The 25,363-nt window shown below is 43.3% G+C and overlaps 1 protein-coding gene across 1 annotated transcript in view; it reads right to left on the bottom strand.

The window, feature by feature from the left end:
* Window positions 1-5,978: 5,978 nt before the first annotated feature.
* Window positions 5,979-25,363, bottom strand: part of SCGN (secretagogin, EF-hand calcium binding protein) — a 28,582-nt gene continuing 9,197 nt past the window's right edge. The window contains exons 3-11 of the mRNA XM_074847873.1: window positions 21,474-21,566; window positions 20,835-20,924; window positions 19,886-19,942; window positions 18,899-18,976; window positions 10,109-10,164; window positions 8,592-8,637; window positions 8,415-8,474; window positions 7,465-7,533; window positions 5,979-6,107 (exon numbers count right to left, since the gene is read on the bottom strand). Of these exons, the coding sequence (XP_074703974.1) occupies window positions 5,979-6,107; window positions 7,465-7,533; window positions 8,415-8,474; window positions 8,592-8,637; window positions 10,109-10,164; window positions 18,899-18,976; window positions 19,886-19,942; window positions 20,835-20,924; window positions 21,474-21,566 (678 nt within the window). The remainder of the gene's footprint in view (window positions 6,108-7,464; window positions 7,534-8,414; window positions 8,475-8,591; window positions 8,638-10,108; window positions 10,165-18,898; window positions 18,977-19,885; window positions 19,943-20,834; window positions 20,925-21,473; window positions 21,567-25,363) is intronic.

Raw genomic sequence — 25,363 nt, 5'->3', positions numbered from 1 at the left:
TCTGCTGGCTCCTAGTTTTTATGCACTGGAGAAATGAACCTGTTTCCTAAGGATTAACAACAGTAAATAAAAACTGTGTTTGGCCACCCCACCAAATTTATAGACATGTTAGCCAAAGTGACAGATGACAGCAATCTGTTCAAACAGCCACCCAAACGAGATTTCTGAGTGCATCTCTCTTCTCCATCTTCCTCTCTATGAGGCATTGGGAGTGATATCTTACATGAGAATTTGCAGGGAATCAAAAAATGAGAACATGTTCTCCTTAGCTCTACCAGCTGCAAGAAACCCCTTGGTGACTGCGTTACAACCCTTTATTCATATAAAGCAGACACAGTCCTAGTAACATCCTCCCTCAGAGCTAGAGGTATTCCACTGTGGTGTCGGCTTGAGCAAGCCTTGATGCTGCCAATTTCTAGCACTGGCACTACTTAATTTAGAAACCCCCAGCTTTATAAAGCTTTAAAATATGTCTGGTAATGGAGACACGGCCACATCTCCTGCCGTCCTGAGCTGGCCCAGCTCCATTCGAGCCAAGGGGGCTCTGCCAGCTGGCAGCAGCTTGGAGACAGGGGACTCAGCCTCCTGGCTGCCTCCTGCAGCTTCTGTCTGCACAGCAGCATTACAGCCCAACTCCCACCTCACAGAGAAACATGGGAAGGGTGATTTCTTCAGACCCCATCAGCGGTGACCCTTTTCTCTCTCTATGCTCTGGTGTTGATTACTTTACAAAGCAGAACCATGGAGAGTTGGTAGAAACATTACTGTACAGGGATGCCGGCTGCATCTGGATTTAAAATTAATCTAGGGATTAAATTCCCCGTATTCCCCCATAACACCTGGAGATCCTTCCCTGGGCTTTGTTACCAGGGTCTGGTGCAGAAGGACCTCAAAGGGGCAACCAGGTTCACCATAAAGTGCAGCCTATGCAGTCCCTCACACTGCATGTGGGTACCAGCACCTTTAGCTCTCCTTTATTTGGGACTGTGATGGCCATTATTGTTAATATATCCCTTCCAAACCAAGATGGCTGATTTTCAACATGCAGTTAAGTGCTCTCATCATCCACAGCAGAAACCTTCCCCTGGTATGACTGCAGGTTGAAATCATTCGAGCTTCACAGCCGCGATGCTGGGGAGAGCAGAGAAAACAGGTCTCCCTGAGCCTGGGGCAGATGCCCGTTCCCCAGCCACATAGCCTAATAATAGCTCTCGTGGACTGTGGTGTCTCCATCAAATACAATCAAATTATTTTTTTCTTGAAACAGCTCATCTGAAGAGATGCCAGATGATGCCAGAGATACAGCCTGAGCGCTTGTCCGGACTGTGCGTGCCATCGCGCCAACCATTTTTCCTGGGCAGAGATACCCTCTCCAGTTTTCCCATCACCCATGAAGTTTCCAGCACAGCAGCAGAGTGTTTTTTATGGGCAACAGCAAATGTGAAGGAACAAATCCAAGAGGACGGGCAATGCCTGAAGCTGGCATAAAGGCTGAGCGTATGGCAGGTGGGCAGCAGGACATGTTGCTGTGGGATGAGCTTGTGAAAATCGGTGGTTCCCAGTTAAGCAAGAGAGGGCAGGGAAATGGTTTTACCTCTGGGACCCAGTGGGAGCTCCCTGTAGATGTTTCTTGGCATTAGGCAGATGGTTCCCTTATTTTCTCTCATAATGGTCATAACTGGCACTCTTTTCTCCCCCTTTTCCCATGTGCAAATGCTCCTTCAAGTGAGACACAATTCTCCATGGAATTACTGAAAATCCAGGTGCCAGAAAATGAGAGCTTTTCTTAGCAGTCAGTGTAGCCCTCATACAAAAATGACTTTCATAGTTACTTTACCCCATGTAATTACATGGCAAAGCCCCATTTAACATCTCACTATATAACGGCAACTTTCTATTTCAAATCAGATTAATGTAAGAGTTACCCAGCCATTTTAAGAGATAATAGCTGTAATTAAGGTGTTTCTCATGACGGGTTCCTATTATAATGTGACAGATGATTCTCTGATAGTCTTGTTGGCTGCATTAGTCACAATTGTTTTCATTAATATTGACACTATTCTCTTGCCACGCAAACAGAAAAGGAGATTAATCAAAATGTTGTGCTGGTTTCCTATGCTCTGAGCCCTTCTTTTGGGCTGATGCTCAATTCTTAGCTTTCAGTAGGAATAAAAAGATGTTTTTGTAAGATGTGCAGGCAGCTTCACCCATGTTAGTTAAAGTAATATTGTGAAAACAAAGGGAGAACATTATTTTACTGAAAATCTGAAAATAAAACACTGATGAAACTTAAATGTTACAATTTCTAAGCATCTCATCTGGTTCTAGTTTGGGTGCCAGTGATGTGAGATTCCTGGAGTGTGTTCAGACTGGGGAATGAGGCAAGACTGTGTGCATTTAGGTTCATTATTCTGGGGAAAAAATTGCACAGACCAAGGGACAAGATGGCATGTGAGCACTTTGGCATTGTGAGACTTGCTCAGGAAATTGGGGGTCTCCAGTGGCAGATCTCCATGGTGATGGCTCAGGATAAGCAAGCAGCTTGTTGAGGTTCAAAATGATGGAAGAAAAGATTGTGTCTCTGTAATATCATTTCCAGTGAAACCAATGAAGTTAAATGAGGGATGGATTTCAGTTAAAATGCCCTACAAATGTTCATTTTTCATGGGTATCAATTCTACATAGTCAACTGAAGCTGTCAGAGACAGCATATGCCGAACGAAGTTGTCATGACAAGTCATCCGGAGAAAAATGATGTCAAGTGCCAAAAATGAGAAGGGCCGAGATGAGCAGGGAGCATGACAGGAGTGCAGGGCATGATCTCCAATAACTCACAGTGAAAAGGGAGGCAAAGGAACAGCTTTGCTTTGAGGAAATTCACACACTGGTTTCCAGATCCAGCAGTTTGCCAATTAAACAAGGAAAGGATTAAAAAAAACAACCTTAAAATGACACATTTGGGAGCACTGTCCATATTGACCACTACACCAGTGGTGACTAAATGTCTTTTGGAAATATACCTGTTAAATATGATGATATAAACCAGTTAAAATTGATTTCAGTAAATTTGCATACTGTGAAGAAGTAGGAAACTGTGAATCCCTTAATCCCAGTTTTCTAGAGAAAAACATGAAAATAGCAAGGGAAAGTAGCTTGGCAAACAATTTCATTCACTTTCTGCATTCAGATTCTAGTTACCAAGATGCAGTCTCCTAAATATTGTGATACCCACAGAATTTTGTTGGCAGAGGATGCACTGACTGAACAGCCCCAAGCCTTCCTTGCATATCTTCAATATATTTACAGCACAGAAGGCATCATGGTGTGTAAATGCTTTTGGTTTTATAGGCATGATGTTTTCATATAATTAATGTAAAACATGTATTTTCATGTAACCATTCAAATGTGAAATAATATCTCATATTTTGGTACCTATGATAATCCACACTGCATGTAAAAGTATCCTTCAAATTCGCAAAATGGCAAATAGCTACATTTTATCAAAATGTATTGCGTATCTCTCTCTATCTAGCATCTTAGAGGGATGAATTCACCACAGCCTGCATCCAAAGGGCCTTACAGATCATTCATTATTGAAGTGAAAATAATAATTAAAAAATAAATAAATCCCTGCAAGCAAGGAACACATCTTCTCCCCAGGAAGTCTCAAAATGCCTGCCTCCTGCGATAACATTGACTTTTAGAGGCTAGAGGGTTATAAGACCATGGGTCATTAATAATTCCCTTGCTGACCTTTATAACGTTGGCTCAAATGCCCCTGCATCTCCTGACATTTTGTCTTGCTTACAGGGGAACTGCAGTTCATTTGGGCTGGAGTCCCACTGGGATATGTCTCTCCCTCAGGGTCCCTGCAAGCAAGGCAGCATGCATGCCTGTTTTCCTGCTCTCTAGTCTCTGCTTGGGACACAAAAAAAATCCTCATGGGAATGCAAAACTAAATAAGGTTTTAAAAACCATAAAAATACCTCTTCTGAGTTCTGTATATACACTTTTAATCTATGATCTCCAATTACTCTTTGCCAATGTTTTGTAAAATGCTCTTGTAAACTCACTTACTGAAGGCTACACACTCACTTTTTTAAAACTAATAAAACTATTTGTGTGAACTTGCAGAGAGGAAGGCTTCAGCAAACTCAGTATTAAAAGAAAAATCCCAGATTTGTACAAAAGAAGCAAAATACATTGTGATACTGACATATCAAATTAATTACTGCTTAGTGTCTGTTGAATAAAAACTATTGGCTGTAAAGGATGTGAAAAGCATAAGATTTCAATAAAGATGAAGAGCTGTATAATTCTTGAAATGAGAGCTGTGGTTGCATACAGTCTTTAAAAGATTATTTTCATTTTAAGTTAAAAGTTGATGTATTTTTGGTGAGGCAAGGCAGGATATTCTTTATACTTTAATAAATGAGAAAAAGTTCTACTGATACGAATAGGGTCAAACAGGTGTAGAACAGAATGGACCTGTTATAACTGAAAAATACAAATAGCATAAAGATTATACATCTACAAGTGTATGGTACAGAAATTGCTCACATGTCCAAAGTAATAGAAACTGTAGTTTAAGAAAGTAGTAGTAACAATGACAATGATATAAGGACTGAAAGAAGAGAGACAAACAGAAGACTGTACCTAAAAGCATAATTATTTTGGCTGATAAGTCTCATCCTTTTGGAGGTATGATGGAAAGATGATTGGTGATACACTTAGCACTTGTTCTGTCTGTGATCTTATAATTGATGTAAATACAAAATGAGCACATCCCTGAAGTTGTGTATGTTCTTAAGCACTTTACTGACTGACATCTCCATCTCTATTCGTGTTGAATGAAGGTAATTTCTGATTAATTTTTATAGAACCAAGTATAAAGGGAATGTCTCATTGTACCACCTTGTTGAAAGAACATAACCAGAAAGACACTTCATAGTGTCAAATCTGAGTCTCTCATCTGTAGGAGACATAAATGCTGAAATGTGCAGGAGTTTTGCCAACAACCCTTCCTCTGCAGTTTTCTCTCTGGAAATGAAGAAAGGATTATTTGGGCATAATAGTAGGTGTGGCACTTTCTGAATATCCAGTCAAAACCTTTGGAATAGGGAAATATGTGGCACAAATGCTACTGCCATTAGGCTCCAAGATCGCAGTCATGGCCTGGGAGTGATGGGAAGCTTTAAGTTCAATAAAGGTTAAGAGTATTTACTAACTCTTACAGATTTAAAAAAACAAGCATGTGCTTAAGAGCTTTGTTTATTAGGCTTCTGTCCTTCCAGTTTTTCAGTTCATGGAAGCCTTGTATATTATTTCAGTTTGGGTTGGAAGCAAGACTGATAGGCATCACAAAACCTCTTGCTCTTTAATGTGTTTTACATAAAATGGCTACAATGCATGGTCTGCCAGTCTGTGGCAGATGGTTCTCTGTACATAACACATAAACTCCAATCTTACTGATCTTCTGTAATTGCCATTTTTTATTTCTGCATAAATACACTGTCATCCATCCAACATTTTAAATGCACAAACAAAGCACGACGCTCACCAAAGTAATGACTTCACATAAAGCAACCATCAGAAACACCTAGTAGCTGCACTCTGAGAGCACTGGCATTTTTAAGGAGATGCTTGTCCCTATCCTAGGGGATGGGCAGGGCACCATTTCATGGGGGGAGGAGAACAACATCAACCCCTTTGCTGAGCAGCTGGTGTGCTCGTGGGCAGAGACATTGCTAAGGGGACCCACAAGCGGCGGCAGTGAGCGGACACCACAAAGGGACTATCGGAGCAGGGAAGACTTCCATGTGAATCCCACTCTGCCATGTCTTCATGCAGCTGCTCTCCAGGCCGGTGGTGCGGTGTCCCAGCTCCCCGCCACCATCACAGCAGCATGGAGGACACACTTCTACGAGGAGCAGCAGGCAAATCTCACAAGGGAAACACGACCACAAGCACTCTCCTGGCTACGGGTTCATTTTAAGCCCGAGACACAAAGCCAGTTCGGATTTCTGAATTTTCCCGTCCTTGTTCACGTCGCAGTGGTTGAGCAGGATCTGGCGGAACTTGTCCAGGTCTACCCCGCTAATGCTGGGCTACAGGCAAAAGAGAAAAATAATGTTGAGAGAGAAAACGACTCTGAATTTCCCCAGCCCTTCAAAGCAACAGGTCATGCATTGGCTGGGAAATCCACCCAAGGAGGGGTGACTAAACAGCGTGACCCCACATCAGCTCACATGCGATGAGGAAGCAAACAGAGAACGGGGAAAGGGTGACCTGCAAAAACAGAAGTATGGGGCTGTGAGTAACTGTAGAAATGTAATTTGATTTTTGTGCTTAGTCAAGGCCATCAGTATCTGATCCATATCAAATAAAAGTCTGCAGAAAGGTGTGCAATACAGATCACTGCATTACTGGACCTGTGCTTTCATCTAGTTTCCTCTCTCAAACCTGCTACATGAGGAGAGATGTGGAATTTCTGTCAGCAGGCTATTTTACAGGCTAGTCAGCAACTTTAAAACACCTTTAGTGGATCAAATGAATGCTAAAGACACATTTTACAGGCTATCTCTGTATGCTCCTAATTCTGTACCACTTCCTCTGCTTCCCACTTTCTCAGGAGATCAAATTCACATGCACAGCTTGTGGTGCCCAAGGATGACGTTGATGAAGGCCCTTAGGGAAAGTACAAACCTCCTTCCTTTGTACACACATGCACAGAGCACAAATCCAACCTCCTGCCTGCCCCCACACCTTCCCTGCATGCCGCATGGCCAGAACATACACATGCAGCCCTCAGCACGCAGCTGCAGGCTCTGCTCTCTGCTAAATGGACATGGGAGCACAGGTGTCCCTGTGTTGGGTCACATCATGTGGAAATGCCACAGTTCAGGCTCAGAGGGAGCCAAATACCACATATATTTGGATCAAAAGCTCTATCTTGGACTACATCTGGATACTCAAGGTAATCCAATGCAGATGGAGTCTGCTGTTCACAAGAAACTGAAGTGACACACTGAGTACGGTATTCTTGATTGGAGATAGACCTCAAGTAATTTTCAAGTGTATTGCTGTGCTGAACTGATGAACTATGAGGTCATTCTGGTGAGGACCACATCCACAGTGAAAACAGAAGAAAGAAATTCTGATGACTGGTCCACATTAACACAGTTGATGTGGTAACATCTGCCTAATTCAGAGTATGAGCTAGAATGGACCTTTCTTATATAGAGTTGCTAAGTGAAGCTATATTAATGTCAGGCAGAATTTCTGTGATATGGTGAAATGCAGCAGTGTATATGCTGAGACTGTGACATTCATTTCTGCTGCTGATCAAAGTGAAATTTGACTCCATGTTCTTAGTAGCCTCTCTATTTACATAACTTTTCCAAACCAAGCACCTTCGTCTCAGAAATATAGGGTATTAACAAATAGAAAGAGCCATGAAGCTACCTTGACCAGTTCCATCATGTCTTTGACAAACCCATCTACTTCTGGGCCTTCAAGTGCTCCTGTTTTACTCTGAAAGATGAAATAAACATCAAAATGCTCCAGTGAGTCAAAAACACTGCAATGGTCAGCAAGTCCACCTGGTCATCAAGCTTTATAGCATAAAGATCATAGAGTCATAGAATGGTTTTGGGTTGGAAGGGACCTTAAAGTCCATCTAGTTCCATGGGCAGGGACACCTTCCACTAGACCAGGTTGCTCAAAGCCCCATACAACCTGGTCTTGAACACTTCCAGGGAGGAGGCAGCCTCAACCTCTCTGGGCAACCTGATCCAGTGTCTCACCACCCTCACAGTGAAGAATTTCTTCCTAATATCTAATGTCTAAGATCCCTCCCTTTTTTACAAACCATCTCTTCCCCTCAAACAGGAGCAATGTCTCCCACCATTTTGTGAGGCTTGCTGGCCACCATCCTGAGGAGTTGTGTGACTGTCAGAAGTGGACTGAATTGCTGATTTCTAACAGGCAGTTAGGTGGTCATGTCTGCCCTGGACCAGACTCCCTAAATAACCCTTGGTTCAATACTGGAAGGGGCTTTATTTTTCAAGGTGGTGGTGATGCAGGTCCCAAACTGCCAGAGACTGCAAGATCTAAAACTACCATGTCCTCTACATCCCTTGCGTCTCCTGCAGGGAGATACTGATAATGCAGCTGCACTGGTCATGGCAATGGAGAAACTCAAAACAGATCTTTTGTCACGAGGTCTCTGACCATCGCACCCCTCTGTCCCCACCTTACCCTCCAGCCTGGCACCTGGCCTCCCTGGCCCATGGGCTTGGGCACAGCTGCAGTTCCTGAGTGACCCCCCACAGCACCCACCAGGAAGAAGAAGTCTGAGCAGCGTATGCTAAATCTGTGTCACAGACCACAAGGGAATGGCCTCTAGGACTCACAACGTCGTAGTGTGCAAATATCTTCTCAAAATCTCTCCTCCTTTCTTCCGTGCTGCAAGCCTGCATGTGGAGAGGACAAGCAAATGAAAAAGAAAAAAGCAAAAGATTCAAGTTTGGGCCCAGGCTATCTTAGCAGAGAGAGGCGGGGTCAACGCATCAAAAAATAGCACTACTTACATCCATTTTAAACTGAAGAAGGAAATTTTCCTGGAGCGCCAGAATCCTGAATGGAGAGATTTAAATTACAGTCTTTCTGCTTTATCATCTGCACATGAACTATTCTAAACTCTTCTGATTCATAAAGCAAAGAGATTTTAGATTACAGGCCTTTAAAAAAGAAAATTGCCTGCGGGGTTATTTATGGAAGACTGTTACAGGAACACATGCCCCACCTTCCCTGTCTTATGGGGAATGGAGGGTGTCCTTTGGTTCACTGCAGAGATGTTTCTTAGCACCATTGCTTCTCCCAGGGTATTTCTAGTGGTCCAGTGCAATGGAGGTTGTCAGCCTCCGAAGCAAGAGCTACCAGGCAATCATTCCTTGTAAATGGATTGCTGTGCTGCATTCAAGGAAAGAGTAATTTATCACTCTCTGTTGGAGGGAGAATTGGCAGTTGTAAAAGTAAAGGACAAAGTAATACTGGTCTGTGCACCAAGACTGGCCAGATTTCTCTCCTTTCCCCTCCGCACTGATAGAAGCTTTTCTCTCTCCAGCGGCTCTGCAAACCCCGAGGTTTTTAGAGCCCACAACACTGGGCATGCTGAGCTGTGTCCGCACACAGAGGGGTTTGGGGTGAGAGAAATCTGCTCAGATCGGAGGGGAGCCTCAGCTGCTCCGGGGCAAGGGGGCAGTAGGGAACCATATTTAAGGGGAAAATGGAAGAGCAACCCCTTTCTCCATTCTGCCTGTTTTTCTTCATATATTCAATGTTCAATGGGAACTGCCAGATGCACTGCAGTTACTTGTGTTGGAATTCGTTGTGATCCCAAGCAGAAAATAACAGTAGCAAACCAGCACCTCTCTCCTCTCATCCCCCAAACTGGTGTTTTAAGACTGTACCTGCACTGAAAGTCCTGTCCGGTCACTGCACTTACATTTACAGAGGAGACATACTCTCTATCTGTATGAGATGAAAATCATACAAAAGCCTCTGAGGTATCAAGGACAGAAAAGAGACAGAGGCCCACGACTGAGTCCCCAGCTTCATTCATAAGTGTCTTCACCTTGGCTCTCCAAATCCTTTCTTGCTGTCATTGGCAAACTCCTTTGCAGTGGCTCTTTTATTCCTCAAACAAGCAGCAAAAATTCTTTGCAATCCCTGCTGCGCACAATGATGTGAAATAAATGCACATCTGTGACCCTGCTGAAGGGGATTGCCATCCTTCTTTTGGAGAAATGGTGCCACTGGCTGTTTCATCATCACCTGAGGAGCATCGCAGAGGTAGCATGGATCATGCCAGAGTGTGTTGGTGATGCAAAAATAGGTTCTGACATTGCTCACTGTCACTGGCTCTAGGTTCTTGGATTATTGTGATGGGGACCATGCGTTAGAGACCTGGGATACCTACATCAGAGTACCTGATTTAATTTGAAAGGAGGTAGGATTCAAATGCATGTCCCCAGAGGGAGATCATCACCTTGCTTGGATCTGCCATTGGGATCTGAAAAACCTCATCAGTATTCTTAAAGCCTACCTTGCCAGGTCATTCAGGTCCAGCCGTCCATCTTTGTTTTTGTCAAAGATTTTCATCTAAAAATCAAGAAGACAGAGATAAAATACATAGGTCATGAGGAGAACACACATTCAAAAAAGCCAGCAGACATCTTGCTCTGCCCTGTGCCCTCACCTCTGTTTGCTCAGGGTGCTTGCCTAAGCCCAAGGCAGCATGGCGTCCTCTGCTAGCACCAAGTGCAAGGGTGTCACAAGAGCATAGCAAACCCCCCTGCTTTCTGACAGCAATAACCCAAGCAATCACATACCAGCACCATTCCCTTTCCACCTTACACAGGGATAAAGACACCTGTCTTTATCCAGCAAACACCTTAAGAAACTAAATACTGGTCTTGCCGTGGCCCCTGAAAAAAGATGCTGAAAAAAGATGCCAAAAAAAGAAGAGAACTTCTGAACACTTCCAGTCCAACTCCATCCTTATCTTTGACTGTTGCTGTGGCTACCGAGCAGCTGAGGTGCAAATGTCACCTTCTGATAGACACTCAGGTCAGAGTTTTACACCTCTAAAGTCAGTGGGCTTTCCTTGGCTCAAAGCCTGCCGTCACAAAGTGCTAAGACTTGGAAGAAGGTTCAGGCTGCCAATGTCAAGAGGTTAATCTGTGTGAATACAAGACTTATCTTTTCCTTACTATTACATTTGCCTTAATATGTTCTTTTCAATGAATCAACACCATAAATTAATTATTTATTTATTGTATTTGGTACTGTGTTTCTCTGCAAGGCACAAAAAGAGTCTGTTACAGGGAAAGGGAGGGAGATATTTAATGGGTTACAAACCTGAAAAACTCATGGTTCAATGTTCCAGAAAAAGTGTATTCCACACTGTAGGAGGGAAAGATTAATATTTTTCTAAGATGGGTGCCATTCTTTGTCAGATACTCAGTAATGGAAGAGGCATTAATATTACCTTGATAAATCTCATTTGCTTATTTAGTGGTTATAAGTAATCAGGTCACTACAAATCTGTGGTGTAATTGCACCCTTGCTGGAGAAGGCCCATACCAGTCCCCATCTCAGGAGGCTTAGAGGGAGAGAACCATCCGCTAAGACACAGCCTGAACACATGGGAGCCAGTAGCAGGTCCTGAGCATTTCCCAGCAGCAAAACTGGGGCAGAGCCTGACACTTGCATGAGGAAAGGTAGTATCTGGAGAGCTGCCTTTTCTCAGGGAGACCTTGCCTATTTTGTCAGTGCTGCCCCCTCCCTGCCCCTTGCTCAAGGGCAGGCAGCTATGCTGAGGACGGTGAGTCTATGGTAACTTTTTATTGTACTGGGTTTAGGTTAAGATTCTGCAACAAGATTTTATTCCATTAATTATTCTGCATGTTTTACACTACTGAGGTTTGGATGGGATTTTTGAAGAGCACTCAGTATGGGCTCACTTTTCGGCCCGCTGAAAGACAGTATAAAACTCCTACGAATGACTGAACGCCCATATTGATATCTTTGGAAAAATGACATCCTGAGAACCATGCAGGTATTCAGTGGCACACAGAAAAGTCACTTTAACTGTCTCATTGGCCTCTGCCAAGCATGTGCTCTGTACAGAGCCCTTAAATGACAGAAGAAAGACTTCTGAATCTTCCTTCACTCTAGAGCTGGAGAGATGAATAAAGCTGCCAAGCAATCCTGAGGACTTCTCTCAGGCTGCATCAGTCCAGGTTGTCCCTTTCCAGCTTATCTAACTTCCATCCTGCCTTTTGCCCCATCAGTTATCCCACTGCAGTATGGAACTTTTCCCTGGTCTCTGCTGGGGCCACAATGGGGCAAGGCTGGAGGAAGGGTTGGGAGGAGGAGCTGCCTTCACCGGTGCCACCGAGGGGAGAAATGTCCTTGCAACAACAGCCTCCTGCTGCGATCAGAGAGACAAACCTGAGCTTTCAGTCCTTGGCTGATAAAGGAGTTATTCTCCAGGCAATAGAGAATGGTTAATGTTCCTTCTAGAAATAAGTCATCCCAGATAAGATTTTAAAAGCCTCTCTCCAAATGGGACATCAGAGCCTAACCTGGTATTGTTTGTTGTGTGAGGAGAGAGGGAGGTACCCCTACTAGTTCACTTTTACAGACTCTCCACCCCAGGTGGCTTTGCAACATCCAGCTTACACTATTACTCTGAAAAATGCTCCTTAAAGGAAGCTTATGGAGGACAACCCCTACTTAGCCATCTAGAGAAAGTACCAGCATTTGGGTGGTGGGAATACCATAGTCCCTAGGCTTTACAGTCACTTAAGTGCTTTTGAAAGTGTTGCTCTAAATCCCTCTGTTTAGGCCACTGAGGAGCATTAGTTACCCACACAGTCTGTAGGAAGTCACCATAAAGCGTCACACCTGGTGTGGTGGCAGAGGACAACGTTCGGTGGGAAGCATGGAGAGAAGCTCTCAGGGACTCCACTGCCTGTGGCAGGGCAGCTCTGGCTGAAGGCACTAGTCTTTTCTTCACACAAAGGTACAATATCCTTACCAAAACATACTAAAACTTACTGCCTTTAGCACTCTTTGAACTTCAGCCAGATTCTTCTATACAGTTCTGAGTTCCTGAAAGTGTTTTTTATTTTCTCCCACTATCTGTGTTTCTCAGAGGTACTCTCTTGAGGCTAAAAGCCAGCGTTTCAGCCCAGAATTCAGATTCAAACAGAGCCCCAGATACATTTTTCCCTCTGTGATGCCTCAGGAAAGCTAACACACAGCTTTTGGGAGAAGTTCAGCTCTGTGACCACGAGGTTCTGACCTTTGCACAAGCTCACCTATAAATGCTGACTGTGGTGTCAGCTTCTGCGACCAGGACAGGCCTCATGGTTCCCAATGCAAGGGGCAGACTTAGGCCCACTCTTCATTTCACATAAGCCTGTCAGACACAAGCCATGTGTTTCTTTTTCAGTGAAACATCTCAAGTCTCATCTCCTATTCCACAGAATAAATAAACAAAATTCCTAGTGTACTTATTCTTGTCTTGGGACTTTGGGTCTCCTGTCTGACCTGCATCTGCTCTACTTTGTGGGTGCAGCACGTTTTCATGGTTTCAGAAGTCACAAATAGACAAGGGAGGCTGAAGAGCTTTGTGCACCCATAAAGAAACAGGCTAGAGGTGATGGTTTAGATGTGAAAGTCTTTCTCCTTCATTATCAATTTTCTGAGCCAGTGGTTTCCAACTCTATCCACTTCTGAAGCCTTTACAATATTCCAACAGTAGCACAGACTCCATTAAAATTCATTTAACTGCAGAGATAATACTTTCCTTTGTGGAACACTTAATGAAAAACACCATTCCCAGTCAATTCGTTTCATTTGCACCCAATTTTTGAGCATAACATTAAATTTTCAGGGGCTGACCATGTCTACTTAGAGCTAACTAGTTCCCCTCTCTGATCTCCTTCACTCAGCTTGGCTTTTGCAATAGCAAAAGCCAAGCTGAGATTCTCAAGAGAGAATCTTTGTGTTTTCAAATTGTTTTTCTGCAACAAGAATCCTGAATAAAATTTTCAAACGTATGCAATATTTTGATTGTCCATACCAGTGAACAGAGAGAAAATAAAAGTCTTGCTGGAAGAGCTAGGCTGAGCTAATTCTTGTCCAGTGACTTCCACATGAAAGATGAAGAACATGTAGGGAAGATGGACTAGTGGTCACTGAATTAGTTGAGGTACCACAGCTAATAAGATAGACCTAATCCTGTTATCTGGACAACCAGAGCTCATGCATACCCACTACATAGCAATCTTGGGTTTTAATTAAACTTTCAAATTTCAAGCATGCGAGTGTTTGATGTGATCTGCTAATTGCGTACATAAGTACACAAAGAATGACAGAGCGTACCTGCCCCATGTGACAAAGTGTACACCATGGGAGAAGCAGATATTAGAAATCAATATGAGATTGTTTCTAATTTAAATGTTTGCCTTTACACACCATCTTGATATGTTAAACTTGATGGATTTTCAGTTTACACTCTTCAAAGGTATATTTATGCTGCCAGGCTGATATGAAACATCTCAATGTGGTTAAGGATAAGGTCTGGTGTGTTTAAATAGCACTCCATTTTACTAAAAGCTTTGTTACATATAGCAGTATGCTTTATAAAATGATGCTTTTATTTTACTGTCAAGCTACCCCATGTTTTAAAGTGTTTGCACAAATTAATTCACTGACATTTTAATGGCAGTGCACCAGGGAAGTCTTATTTCTGTTTGTTTGAATGTAGTCCATGCACTCTGAGGTAGACAGAGCATAATTAAGAGCTGGGTTTGCAAAATAAGAGTTGTTACATCTTGGTTTTTTAAGTGCAAAATCGAAACTGCCATTGGTTTTGAATTCAGCAAAGGAAATCTCTCTGCTTTCCCTGTCTGGTGTTGTAAAGAAGGCCACTGAAACGTCACGATATGATAAACACACACATGCTTTGAAGAGCAATATAAGATTATAAATCTGAATTATCTTCTGTGACCGAGATAGGAAAGAAGTAAACAACCAAAAAAAATTGTTCTGTGATTAGCAGACTCACTAAATCCTGCTTTTAAACCTTCTCTGGTTCTGGTTCTCTGTGTGTAATAAAGTGTTTTATCCCTCAGGTGGGACACGGAAAGAGTCAGCTCTTTGTCTGACCTCTGACTCTCACAAATATATACATCGGAGGCATCTACACCTGACAACTGTAACTAAAATAAATAGGCCAGTGAATACAAAAGTTATTGAGGGTGTGTAAAGACAAGCATGTGCCTGAGCTGCAGGACTGCCTATGGCTTCTTTCCTTAGGGAAGGATGGGGGCACAAAGGCTTTTGCAGAGTGACAGGAGGGCCCTGTGGCCAGCAAGTTACCCCCAGGACAAAAGCTCAGTGCTCTGCCTGACCACATTGCCTGTGTAATCTAAACAAGTTGTTTAGTGAGGGATTTCTAAGAGTGTTTTGGTTCCTGAAAGACCAAGGCATTATCTGCTGGGGTTTTCGAAAGCCTGCAGGCTCCTGAGTTCTGTTGGTTTTGATCTTCAGAAATGAAGTTTGAACTTAAACGGGATTTTCTGCTTCTCCTAGTTTATGCCACAGCAAGTGTGGCGCAAAACTGGAGGTGACAGCACTGCCGGGATTAAGACTAGAAGGGACACAGGAGGCAGATTTCCCTCTGTTGTGTTCATCAGCAGTGTGGGTCCATTCTTTATCACACAGAGCAAAGCAACAAGAGGATTCACACCCACCCAAAGGGTTAATATTCCAGGAGGAAGCTCTCTGGGAGTGGGGTGGGGGGCGCTCCCATAGTGGTGGCTGGGGTTAGGAGATGTGGTGGCTGCAGTGCCAGTGCATCACTGGAGATGCAGCCTCCTGGGGGTCACAGCATCCTTACGGAACTGCCTGGGAGGGAAGCCAGCAGGGACCACTACCAGGAGAAGGGATGTACAAAGACTGCTCCTTTAGGCAACCAGTCTTTTAGGCTACACTCCACACCTATCATATTTCTAAAGCTTTGGGAAGTTTGTTCAGTGTGTTAACAAACAAACTCTATTTAGGCTTTTGTCAATACAATAAATATTTGTCTTTCCATTATTACACCATTTCTTTGGTGGTCATAAGAGATTTCATTAACACAGTTAAGCTAGCACTACAATAGCAGAGCAATACAAGGCTTGGCTTCAGCCTCCAAGAGCCTGCACCCTGTCAGCAGCTCTCAGACTATGCCCATGGGAAGGTGACAGACCTACCAACTGTTTTCAAGGATTCAGAACTGCACATGGCTATATATCTTCTCATGCAAGTGAGCATGTAAATAAATATTAATACCCACTTAATGAATATTGATACACACATATATATAAGTAGTTATGAAAAATAACAAGAACTGTGCCTGCAAAGGGGCTTCCTCAGCACAGGGTTGCTACTTTAATTCCTCCATGAAGAGTCTCGAGAATTTAAATGTTCTTTTGTGACTTTCCCCAGTGACTTTAGTGCTTTTTAAGATTTGATTTAGCAGACTCACGGGGCTTTTGCAATGCCAACACATTCACTATCTGTTTTCTTTCCAGGGGTTCGTCACTTGTTCATCAAATCCCTGATCTATATCGGTGTTCTCTGAAGAGAGAATGTCAAGGTCACGAGGGAACAGAATAGCCTCTTAAGAAATGGCTTCTAAGCAACCTGATAAAGTGATGTTCCTTTCTGAGGACAACCAATCTCTTCCAAAAGAAATATTTTCTCCCTCTTCCCAGCTTTTTTTAAAATGTGGTGGATCATTCACAGCAGCATAAGTGGCAAGTATTTAGCATGCCCTGGTTGATATGATATCTACTCACACTTCTCACAAGATAAAGCTGCAAATACCCAGCACAGAATCATAAATTACCTATTTTCTTTTTTTACTCACATCTGGGCTGGTTTCATTAAAATTATAGTTTCTGTCTTTTCCCCTTCCTATCTCTTGATTCCTATCTCCAGATTGCTCTGGGGTCCACTCAGTATGTCAGTAGCTGCTTAAGATGTGTGCAGCCGGCTGTGGATGTATAGAAAAGGTGGCAGAGATCTGTAAATTCCTGTGGAGACAGATGGGTTTACAGCTCCTTGGGACACAGCTTATTTGAACTGAATGTTATTACAGTGGCATTTGAAAGCCCTGAACTGGATAGATGGGCCAGCCTGAGAGATCCTGTAGCTGTGTGCAGCAGAAACAGGTCCTTGTTCCGAAGACCTTGTGTTCTAAACAGATAAAAAGGTGAGAGCAAAGTAATAGGGGAGAGAAATATAAATATTTCCATTCTGCAGTAAAGGAATTGGGCTGTTGGTTGCTAAAGATACAACAGAAAGTCTGTGAAAGCCTCAGAAATGAAATGTAAGGGCCACTGTCCCCCTGCTTTCCCAAACAGTGGTCATGGTGACAGAGTCCCACCGGGACTCCACTTCCACAGCTCCCCACTCTATGTGGAAAGCAGAGAGAGAGAACAAAGAGCTCTCACTGCCCTGGGCCTTGACTCTTGGCCTTTGCTCTTGGCTCCTTGACTCACTTCTCCCTTTTTAATCCAGCACTGCAAAGTAAGACTAAATCTTTCTTCTCTCCTGTAATTTTGGCCTCCCACTTCAGATAAGTTCCCACGCAATCATTTTGTGAAGTGTATCTGCTACTATAGAGATGCTGTCCATGTGGATACTTTGCCGTGACGTACAGAATTCAGATCCTCTATTTTACTACAAGATATCACAGGGTAAGATTACACGTGTTGTAATTTCACACCCTGCCTTAGCTCTTGGGATCAGATGTGTTTGTAAATATCCTTGATCTTCAGTTTATAGCAAAGAATTGCAGGGAAAAAAGCCTCATCTGCCATATCCTCATTTTCTAATAACCATTAACATTTCTGATTTTTTGGCATTACAGCTTTGCAAACTTTTGTCCTCATGAGCCAGATCTGCATTTCAGGTCATAGATTTTCCCAGATATACAAAGCATCCCTTCTCCCAGATCAAATCTTATCCTGTAACATAGAGACTAACCTGCCTCTCCAAAGATACAAAGCCAATCTATAAAAACCTATGGGAATAGAAACCAGACCTCCTGAGGGTGCCAGCCCCAGGCTGCATTGATATGTAGCTGCATTGGGGCAGTGGAAAATGCGGATCTTTCTTGGGAAATTATGGGAAAGGGAAAGGAGTTGGAGGAAATGAACCGCCCAATGTCTACAAGCTTCAGACTGCCTATTCTGCAGCACCTGATCAGAGATTAGCCACTGGGGATGGAAACCTTAATGGAGCAGCATAAAAGCTATTTGCTACCTGTAAATGTTACCAGAAAGATTTTTGTTCTAGCTGTAGCTTCTGGGGTTTTATTATTTTCAAGCTCTGCCAGTTGGAAAATAATTTCTGTAGCTCACATTACTCTCCTTTCACTGTCCTATAAATATGAAAAAAAGTCTACACTCTTCTGTAATGGTACAGTTTTTCATTTTGCTCAAAAGGGTCACATTTCTAGGCACAGATGCATCATGCATACATAACATGGTATTGCAAAATATGTGGAGAGCTCTTTGCTTGCTTGCATACCAAGCTGGGTTTTAGGTATAAGCACAGATTTTGAGTCAATACTCAAGGCAGTTCCGTCTGAAAATCATTTAAAAAATTGCAATGGTATATGTCTGCTAGAGGAAGGCAAATGCTATCCTTGAGAATGACATCAGAAATTAGCTTTTTTTTTCTTTTCTTATTTTTGGATATAATAAGTTACTCTGAAATCCAGGTGACTGATGCTAAACTTACACCAAATATTATGTTGCTGATTGCAGTATAAAAGCTATATTGTGATAAAGCAGGGGAAGAGTTGAAGCTTTCAACCTCCCAGTCTTTCAGGGAAGCAGCGGGGAGCCAGCAAGGCTTGCTGGGCTTTGCAGAGCAGAAGAGCCGGATACCTGCATGTTGGGAGCAAAAAGATTCGCTAGGAGGGAGGGAGGGAAGGAGCTGGAGGTCTGGCTGAGGCTGAATATACCCTGAAGAAGGATGCACCTCACCTCCTTTTAACGGGGTTTAGAGCTCAGTTTGCTTTGGTGTAAAGTCGAGCTGTTTTCTCATAGGAAACAGTTCAACTTAAAGCAAAAATATTTGAAATGCTGTTCACAGTTGATGTCCAGTGCAGTGCAAAGAAACAGCAGCAGCATGTGCTAGCTTTCTACAGGGACATTTTTGAGAAGATACACCTTTTAAGAGGGCACTTATGGCCCTATAGACATTGACTCTGAAGGAGATTTTTAGGCAGTACTATAACCTAAACAACACTGGTTTTTCTTACCATGGTATCAGTATATTCTTCCAGCTTTACTTCAGCAACCATCTTGTTATGCTGCAAAAAGAGATCTCGCAGGAAATCCTGTAGTAAGGAAGGAAGAATAAAATAAGAACTTCATTCTTTAGAGTAAATTCAAGAAATGACAGTAAGAAATTCAATCCAAATTCAGCAGCGTTACATGAATCTAATTGCACATTCCTGATTAGTACTAGTGTCTTCAATTTCACATAAACTTCACATTTTTTTAGTTGAAACATATTTTTTCAAATAAATTATAAAATAACCAAATTTCCACAGAGCAGGCATACTGGAATGAGTGATAATTAAGTCACAAGATAAGCAGAAGATAAAATAAGTCTTGTAATATTTGCTAACTGATTTCAAATCAAAGTATTTGCCATTCGGCAAAACACTTAAGTGTCCTCTTATGTCTTTATTGGGGCACAGGCTGGAGCCACACACTGAGACATCAGCGCAGGGTCTGCAGCCCAGGGATGGACTTCTGTGCCTGGCTGGCTCAAAGCCTTTGAGTTATGGTTTCTGAACAGGTTTCTGCCTTGATGGCCTGAACTTTAAAAATAAATCAGTGTTCAGAAAATCTGCAGGCTCAGGAGGAGGTTGTAAGGAAATCCCATTAATAAAATACAATGGCTTTGGCTCTGTTTAGCTGGGAGAGGCACATGCGCAAAGCCAAGGTGAGGCAGTGCTCAGGGGCTCCTTGAGTGCTTGGAGGTCACCGAGACAAGTGAGGTCATGGGACGAGGCAAGGAGGCAAGGGCAACAGCAGAGCATCCTCCCTCCTGGCAGGGTCCCTGCAGCTGTGCCAAAAGGCTGGAGGGTCCACAGTCCTTAAACTCTCCATGAACAACCTAGAAATGCCATTCGCCAACTGCACAAAAAGGCAGAAAATTGGTAAAGGTGATGGAAAGGCTCCTGTTGACATCAGTGAGCTGTAGATCAGGCCCAAAGAGACTTGTTAGAATAACTTACTTTGAGCTCGCCAGCTGAAATAAATCCACTGCTATCAGCATCATAACTGCGCCAGATCTGAATGGGGATAGATTGATACAACCACATAAATATTGCAGTTAATCATCTGCTCTGGTGATAGATTGTAAATATTCAAATCAGGGCTTCTATAATGAGCCAGCTGTTGCATTATCCAATATTTAATTAATTGTAGATGAAATAAAATAAACTTGCGACACAATAGCTTTTACTCTCACTTGGATGCTGTACATGTGACATGATGCTGTTACATATTTAATGCAGACACACTGTCTATGAAAGGAAGAAAGGACTAAGAAACCACTTTGCATTTCTTACCTAATTTGTACATTCAGTTTTGTTTATTGCCCTGAGTAAAAGTCAAGACCATACACAACTGGCCACTGATCTGCAGAAGCCTCCAGTTTGGATGTGAAATAAAAGTAACTGCAAGCAGACTTGGAAAAACTGAAATTCTGTGCTGGAATACTTAGGGGCAAAGACTGGAAGGAGACTGGGCAAGGTTAAGGAAACCTTATGGGCTTATGCTCCTCAGTTGGTCCAATTTATGGAGATTTCCACTCCACACCCAGCCAGGCTAATGCTTCAGGCTAAAATGGTGCCTGATCTTCCCTCTTGGTCTATGCTGTGCTGCAGGTGAGGAGCTGCAGCTTTGGCTGTAGCTCCCAACAGGGCTGAATTTATCAGTGGTTAGGTACTACGTAAGGTTTTGTCTCTTGTGACATGACTGATAGGTGGCCGAGAGGGTTTGCGAACTTTAATGAACTCTCCGGGTGCCCTTGGTCCAGTGCTAGCTACCATGTCTCTGCTTTGCTGGTGTAAATAATGTACAACCTGTTCCACTTGAATAGGTCAGAACATGTTTTGCTTCCACAATACCCATGTATTTCCCATGTTATGTTCTAGGGAAGGTGGAAGTGGAGATACAGACCCGCATGAATTCCACGCTGTTGTCCAAGGGAGTTTCCCGTCGGAAGAGCAGCAGAAAGTTCTCATCATCTGGCAAGATCATATTTGCAAGCTGGAAAAAAAAACCATAAAATCCCTCAAAACAAACTCAAACCATGAAAGTAAAGAAAAGAAAAAACTTGGGTGGCTGCTGACCCAGTATGGGAAATATAAGCTGGGCATGTTGTTGCCTTGGAAAAAACCCAAGATATTTGGCTAATCTCCATGACTCATCTTGTCCCCACCCAGGCTCTATCTTCCACATCTCCCAAGTCTGCTATAGGCCCTAATCATAGAATCAAACAATGGTTTGGGTTGGAAGGGACCTTTAAAGTTCATCTAGTCCACCCTCCCTGCAATGAACAGGGACATCTTCAACCAGATCAGGTTGCTCAAAGCTCCATCCAACCTGACCTCATCTACCACCTCTCTGGGCATCCTGTTCCAGTGTTTCACCACTCTCATCATAAAAAATTTCTTCCTTATATCTAGTCTGAATCTACCCTCCTTTAGTTTAAAACTGTTACTCCTTGTCCTATCACTACAGGCACTACTAAAAAGTCTGTCCTAATTCTCCATCCTTCTATAAAAGAAATCCTGGGCTGGGGTTCGGGATAGACACCTCTTGGATTTGCAAGCGTCCATCTGTGGTGACATCGTAGGTAGACACGAATTGCTCCTTCATCCTTCGAACTTTTTCTTCCGTGATGGTGTTCTGCCATGGGGAAAACAACATGCACATGAAAATTGCTAAGGGCACTAGAAGAGTTTGCTGAAGGAAATCTCTCCTCACTCACAGATAACCACCAGGATCATTGCATCCTTACAGTTGGGGATAATGCTTCTAAAAGCCCACAAAGACACCACCATGGAATTTTTGAAAATAAGCCCTATGAATAACTTCGTAGCAACTAAGTTTTCAGTTGGAAGACCAGTATTTGGAGACCCCAAAATATTTCAGTGACATCTGCTTCTTTAGCCAACTGTTCCCACTATACCACTGGTGTTTGGTTTTGTGTGAGTGTGTGTTATGGCATTTTTCATGCTGCTCATTTTCAACTTGTGCTTTTCAGGAAGGTGTCCTTATCCTTGAACTACATCTCTGTAGTTCATTAGATCATCAGCCTTGAAAGGTGTCAGTGGAGCTAGATTGTCACTTATTATTGCCTGTCAACTGGTTCAAGACCTGGCACCAAGCCCTGTCAGTGTTTCTGGGTTAATAGCATGGAATTTCAAGTGGTTCACATTCCCTTTGCATCTGCTCAACCCCATGATCAATTTAGACATAGTGAGTTTTCAGGACTTGTCAGGTTATATGTTTTGACAGGCATCACTGTGACAGGTGAAATACAATGCTTAGGTTCATCAGGCATGATATCTTTCTCTTAGCAGTAACTGTTAGGGTGTCTGGTCTGACTGGGCTACACAAAGTACAATTTACCCACCCTGGGGAAAAGCTTCTTGTCAGATAAGCTTTGTGTCTGGGCTGGGAAGCTCACCTCGTCAATCTTGCCCAAGTAATTAATGAAATCCAATGTTACCCTCCGCACCTGCACGGAGCAGGTCCTGGCTCCTCCCCCCGTCCCATGGGAGGTGGCCCTCTCTGGGAGGGGAGGGAGGGAGGGAGAGAGGGAGGAGGATAACCCAGACTGGTTCTTGGCATACCTTTGTAGCATTTATTACAAGATAATAAATTAAGTTCTTCCCAACCCCTGAAGAAAAGCTCTTCAAATGTTTTATCATCTCTATGTCCAGGTGGTCTTAGGACTACAGCTGTGTCTTCCTGGGTCTTCCAACCCAGTTTCTCGTTCTTTCAGCTACTATTTCAGGCTCATCAGGTTGCACAATCTCTTTCTTAATAACATGACACAAAACCATGAGTGACTTTCTCAGTGCATAACTCAGTGCAGCCTGCCTGGCTGTTCAGAGGCTGAGCAAATATAAACCCCACTCCTAGGGAAGGACACTGTTGTCCTGTCCAGACAGAGTGAACAGTGGGCGTGCATGCTCTGTGTGATGCCCTGGATGTATCATGTCCAGGCCTCGGATAATTCACTGCCTTATGTGCTCCTTTAGGCTGTGATTCTGCAAAGCATGAACCAGAGCAGCAATAGTGTTGTTCTGCAAAAAGTCGCATGGGGTAGAAGGAGATCTATGTAAGGTTTGTCACCTCTGAGCACACACAGTAACTGCAGCTCATGTTCTCACTTGGGATGGGTATTTGAAACCACACTGGAAACTGAAGATGCCTCACACCGCAAAATGTCCTTGGCCATACCCACCCATTCAGTAGTAGCCAGATGATGATAGCAATTTCCAGCTGCTCTCAAGTGGTAACGCCACAGAGCCTTCGCTCAGCAGCCCCTGCCACAGTCAGTGATGGAGATGTAAAGTCACAGATGAGGTAAGCAAAAAGAAAATGAGATATCTTCCACCTAGGTTTGTTAAGCTAAGGTCTACCTTTGCACCATCTTTCCTCATGTGTTTAGATGTGGCTGGTATTTCCCAAAAGCCTTAATTTGCTGCTAGTAATAACAGAAAAAAGATATCTATAGGTGGATGGATAGGCAGAGAGTATGAGTGGTCATTTACGGTATAATTTGATTTGTTTTCACCTTACTTCAGAGCAAATCAGCTCATGAGCACTTACCTGCACAGAGTTGTTATGAGCTTATAGAGAAATCTTTAATAGCACTGTCAATGCAGAGGATCCTACACTGAAATCAGGGGAGGAAGTTAATTTGCTTTGATTTATAAACATCAAGTCAAAATAACCAAGAGGGAACTCTGCTTAGAACAAGTGAAACTCTTTAATCTCTCCACTGTCTAGGGTAACACAGGACTAGGATGTGCCAGAGGATGGAAAGTTTGTGAATCTGGGAATGGGAATGGAGCATCCACATGGATCTTTGTAGGGCAGGTGGGGTGCATCCCCTGGGGCGCATCCTTGGGGTACAACACTGAGGGCTGGCAGCTCCTGGTTAGGGCATGAAACACCCAGCCGTGATCCCACAGGGATGTGCCTGAGGTGGCGGTCCCCCTCCCGGGGCCTGCTGTTGGCCCTGAGCAGGTCCCAGGGCATGGCTGCAGGATACTCCATCCCTGCCGTGGTGGCCAGCAAGCCCTGTGGGCTGCGTGGCTGGGCACCCACACCACTGCCCCAGGTGGTCCTCACTGCTGGCCCCCCAGGTGCCGGCACTAGGGACACAGCACACCACTGAACACACACACACATACAGTTTTCTTTCCCCTTGGCATTTTAACTTGCCCTCATGCTATTTAAACTGCCTTCTGACGGCACTGTGACACTTTGAGACACCTCCCAGGAGTTAGACAAGCCTATCAGTTGCCGACTTCAATAGGCTTGTAAAGTACTCTGAAATTATCCTCCTCCGTGCCCAGTAGGATAAATTATTTCTGAAACAATAATCATAGCTGATATTTGAAAAGTGTACTGTGGAGTTCAGACTAGTCATTTGTTAAGAAAGCTTATTGCTCAACTTCGTGTCAGCTATTAACCACCACTTCATTGAGCTTTGTGTGGCAGGAACATTGTTATCTGCATAAAAATAGGACTGACTCTTTTCTTAAATTATTTTTAACTGATTTAAACTATGGGATACATCAAGCAAATACCTGAAATACTTGCAATCTTTACATAGCTCCAACAGCTTTTAGTCCAAGGGGTTACACTACAGTGTTTTTTCAAACTGGACAATCTGTTCATGAATATTCTACTTATGAAACACAAGTGGTAATGGGTTTACCAAAACCCAACATTTACTCCCAAAGCATAAAAGTGAAGTAAAAGGTACTGCACAAACTGGCTTACCCAAGATGTGTGCTCAAGGAAAAATTATTTGTGTACTACAAATTTTTACACTGAGAATGATACACCTTGGTTTATGACCATTAGGTTTCAAAGGTGACCTTTACATTTACCAAAAAACCCCTAATCCCAGAAGATTAAAAAAAAAAAAAAATCAAATAAGCCATGCCACTTCCAAGCAGCAACCAAGGTTGGGAGACCTGATGTCCACAATCAACCTGCTGGTGTTACAGACCAGTAGCTTGCTCTGATTGCCTTTCTGTTCCAAAAAAATTAAAAGGTTGGAAAAAGCCTCACATGTAATCAGTATGATTTGTTCCCCTTGTCCAAGCAAGGATATGAACTGCAGATTCCTGCTGTATTTGCTGACTCTGTAATCTGATTTTGGATGTCTGCAGCCTGCAGTGGGGCAGCCTAGGCAGGCTGCAGCGCGGAGCCAGGACAGTGGGACAGATGGGTGGAGCTGCTGATCCCTCCCTGATGGCTTAGGGAGCAAGTTCAATTCTCTGGCTTTTTTAGATTTTGGCTGTGTATTGTTTCGCCTCCAAATCAGGGCTGCGGCATTGTTACAGTGAGGTAGAGACATTGGGAAGCTTGTGAGTGGTTCATCAGGAGCTACACACCTAGACAAGAGCATGCTGCAGAAACAGGGAGAAAAGTATTCAGGCAAAAGTACTGTCTAT

This window comes from Strix aluco, chromosome 1, assembly GCF_031877795.1.
Source record: "Strix aluco isolate bStrAlu1 chromosome 1, bStrAlu1.hap1, whole genome shotgun sequence".
Taxonomy (NCBI): domain Eukaryota; kingdom Metazoa; phylum Chordata; class Aves; order Strigiformes; family Strigidae; genus Strix; species Strix aluco.
Note: the sequence above shows the minus strand (reverse complement) of the source record. Positions and strands in the feature narration are given on the sequence as shown.